At 34.4% G+C, this 1,551-nt stretch overlaps 1 protein-coding gene across 1 annotated transcript in view; it reads right to left on the minus strand.

Annotated features, from left to right (window-relative positions):
• LOC106632554 (C-X-C chemokine receptor type 3) overlaps positions 1 to 1,551 on the minus strand; it is a gene marked incomplete at its 5' end in the record, with an annotated part of 1,764 nt that extends 213 nt beyond the window's left edge. Inside the window, 1 exon segment of the mRNA XM_014330588.1 lies at positions 1,398 to 1,551. Coding sequence (XP_014186074.1) covers positions 1,398 to 1,551 — 154 coding nt within the window.

Here is a 1,551-nt window from a genome sequence, read left to right on the forward strand (position 1 = left end):
AAAAAAAAAAACCCTCCCCCACCTTGCAGAGCACATTACACGTAAAAACATTCGTAAAATTGCATCAGGACTTTTGATAGTTTTACACAATCTTAGAGACACCATCACCAAAGGTGACCTGATAAAACATTTTGGTGAAGATAATCTCACTATTCATTTTTATTCTATTTCTTCTTTCTTCTTTTTTCAAGACAGTGAGAATAAATTTGATCCTTATTTAAAATGTCATATGTATTTTTAACTATCTATAAAATAATCTCAATCTGTAATTGTTGCCCCTCTGTTTATGTTAGACCCTTTCACCAACATGAAGATTTGCATATGATAAGAACGTTTACGGGGTAAGTCTGTAAGTAAGGTGGTTACACTTTCTGCAAATGTTTCTGTCAAATCAGAGACTAAACCTGAAAACGCACATCAGTTTCATTTGGTTTTAAGTTTTGTTTCAGATTCTTTTGACATTTAAAAGAGGTTTTGATTTTAGTTGACATGTGTCAAACTACATATCTGTATGTGAATAATATGTGTACTTTTTTATTCATATTTTAGGTTGTTGTTTTAAGTACAAAGATAAAAGAAAATTAACTTTCATGCAATTTCTCTGTCAGATAAAGAAAAATTCATCAAATTAGTCACCAGGCCTCAAATAGAAACTGGAACCTGGAGACCAGTACACCTCATCAAAGGACTGTACACACTGTCTGATGAACTGTCTTGTAATTTTGATATATGTTCCCAAAACTCCTCCCAAAGCTGTAAGAATAAGTAAGTTTATTTCAATGAATAATCATCAAAGATTCCTTTAATAGGCCTTTTGGTCCTGTAGGTATAATCTTAAAAACAGACTTTATTATGATAACAAAGATTTATTGTGCATTTGAACATTTTACACATAAAATATAAATCAATATGCAAAATAAATGTAGCATAAAATACATGTTTAAAACATTTTAAGATAAAATAGTAGCTCTTTACATTAATAATTCTCATGCTGTCATACCTTATTTCTATTACAATACTGCCCAGAAAACAGAGAAAGGAAATCTCATACACTGCCAACAAATGCAGGTGTGAGTTATTTCTGTCCTGTCACATTCAACTACTGGTGCACTAAGAACTGTAGCAAATAACCAGTGCTGATTTCAGGTAATGTAACACAAAAAATATACAAACACAAGTTGTATGTGCTGATGTTCATGTATTTGTCTCCATGTTTGTTTAGGTCAGTCAGATTTGTTGTTTTTTGCTTTCTCAGATAGCAAGCGAGTGGGAAGTGTCGGCAGACTCGGACCACATGGAGCTTCTCCTGTTGCTGACAAAAGACTGGATTTTTGCACTTGCCACTTTGCAGCCCAGAGACCTGAGGATGCTCATGAGCTGACGGCGGAACTTCACACCCACAAAAGCATACAGGATGGGATTGAGGCAGCAGTGAATGAAACCCACACAGGTGGTCACTGTCTTAATTTTCTCCAGAGATGTTGTGCCTGAACAAGTTTCTGTTTTGTTATCAAAATGAATTGTTTCCACTAAGAGTGTGAAGTTGTACGG

This window comes from Haplochromis burtoni, unplaced genomic scaffold (assembly GCF_018398535.1).
Source record: "Haplochromis burtoni strain Fernald_Lab_line unplaced genomic scaffold, NCSU_Asbu1 Contig_862, whole genome shotgun sequence".
Classification (NCBI taxonomy): Eukaryota; Metazoa; Chordata; class Actinopteri; order Cichliformes; family Cichlidae; genus Haplochromis; species Haplochromis burtoni.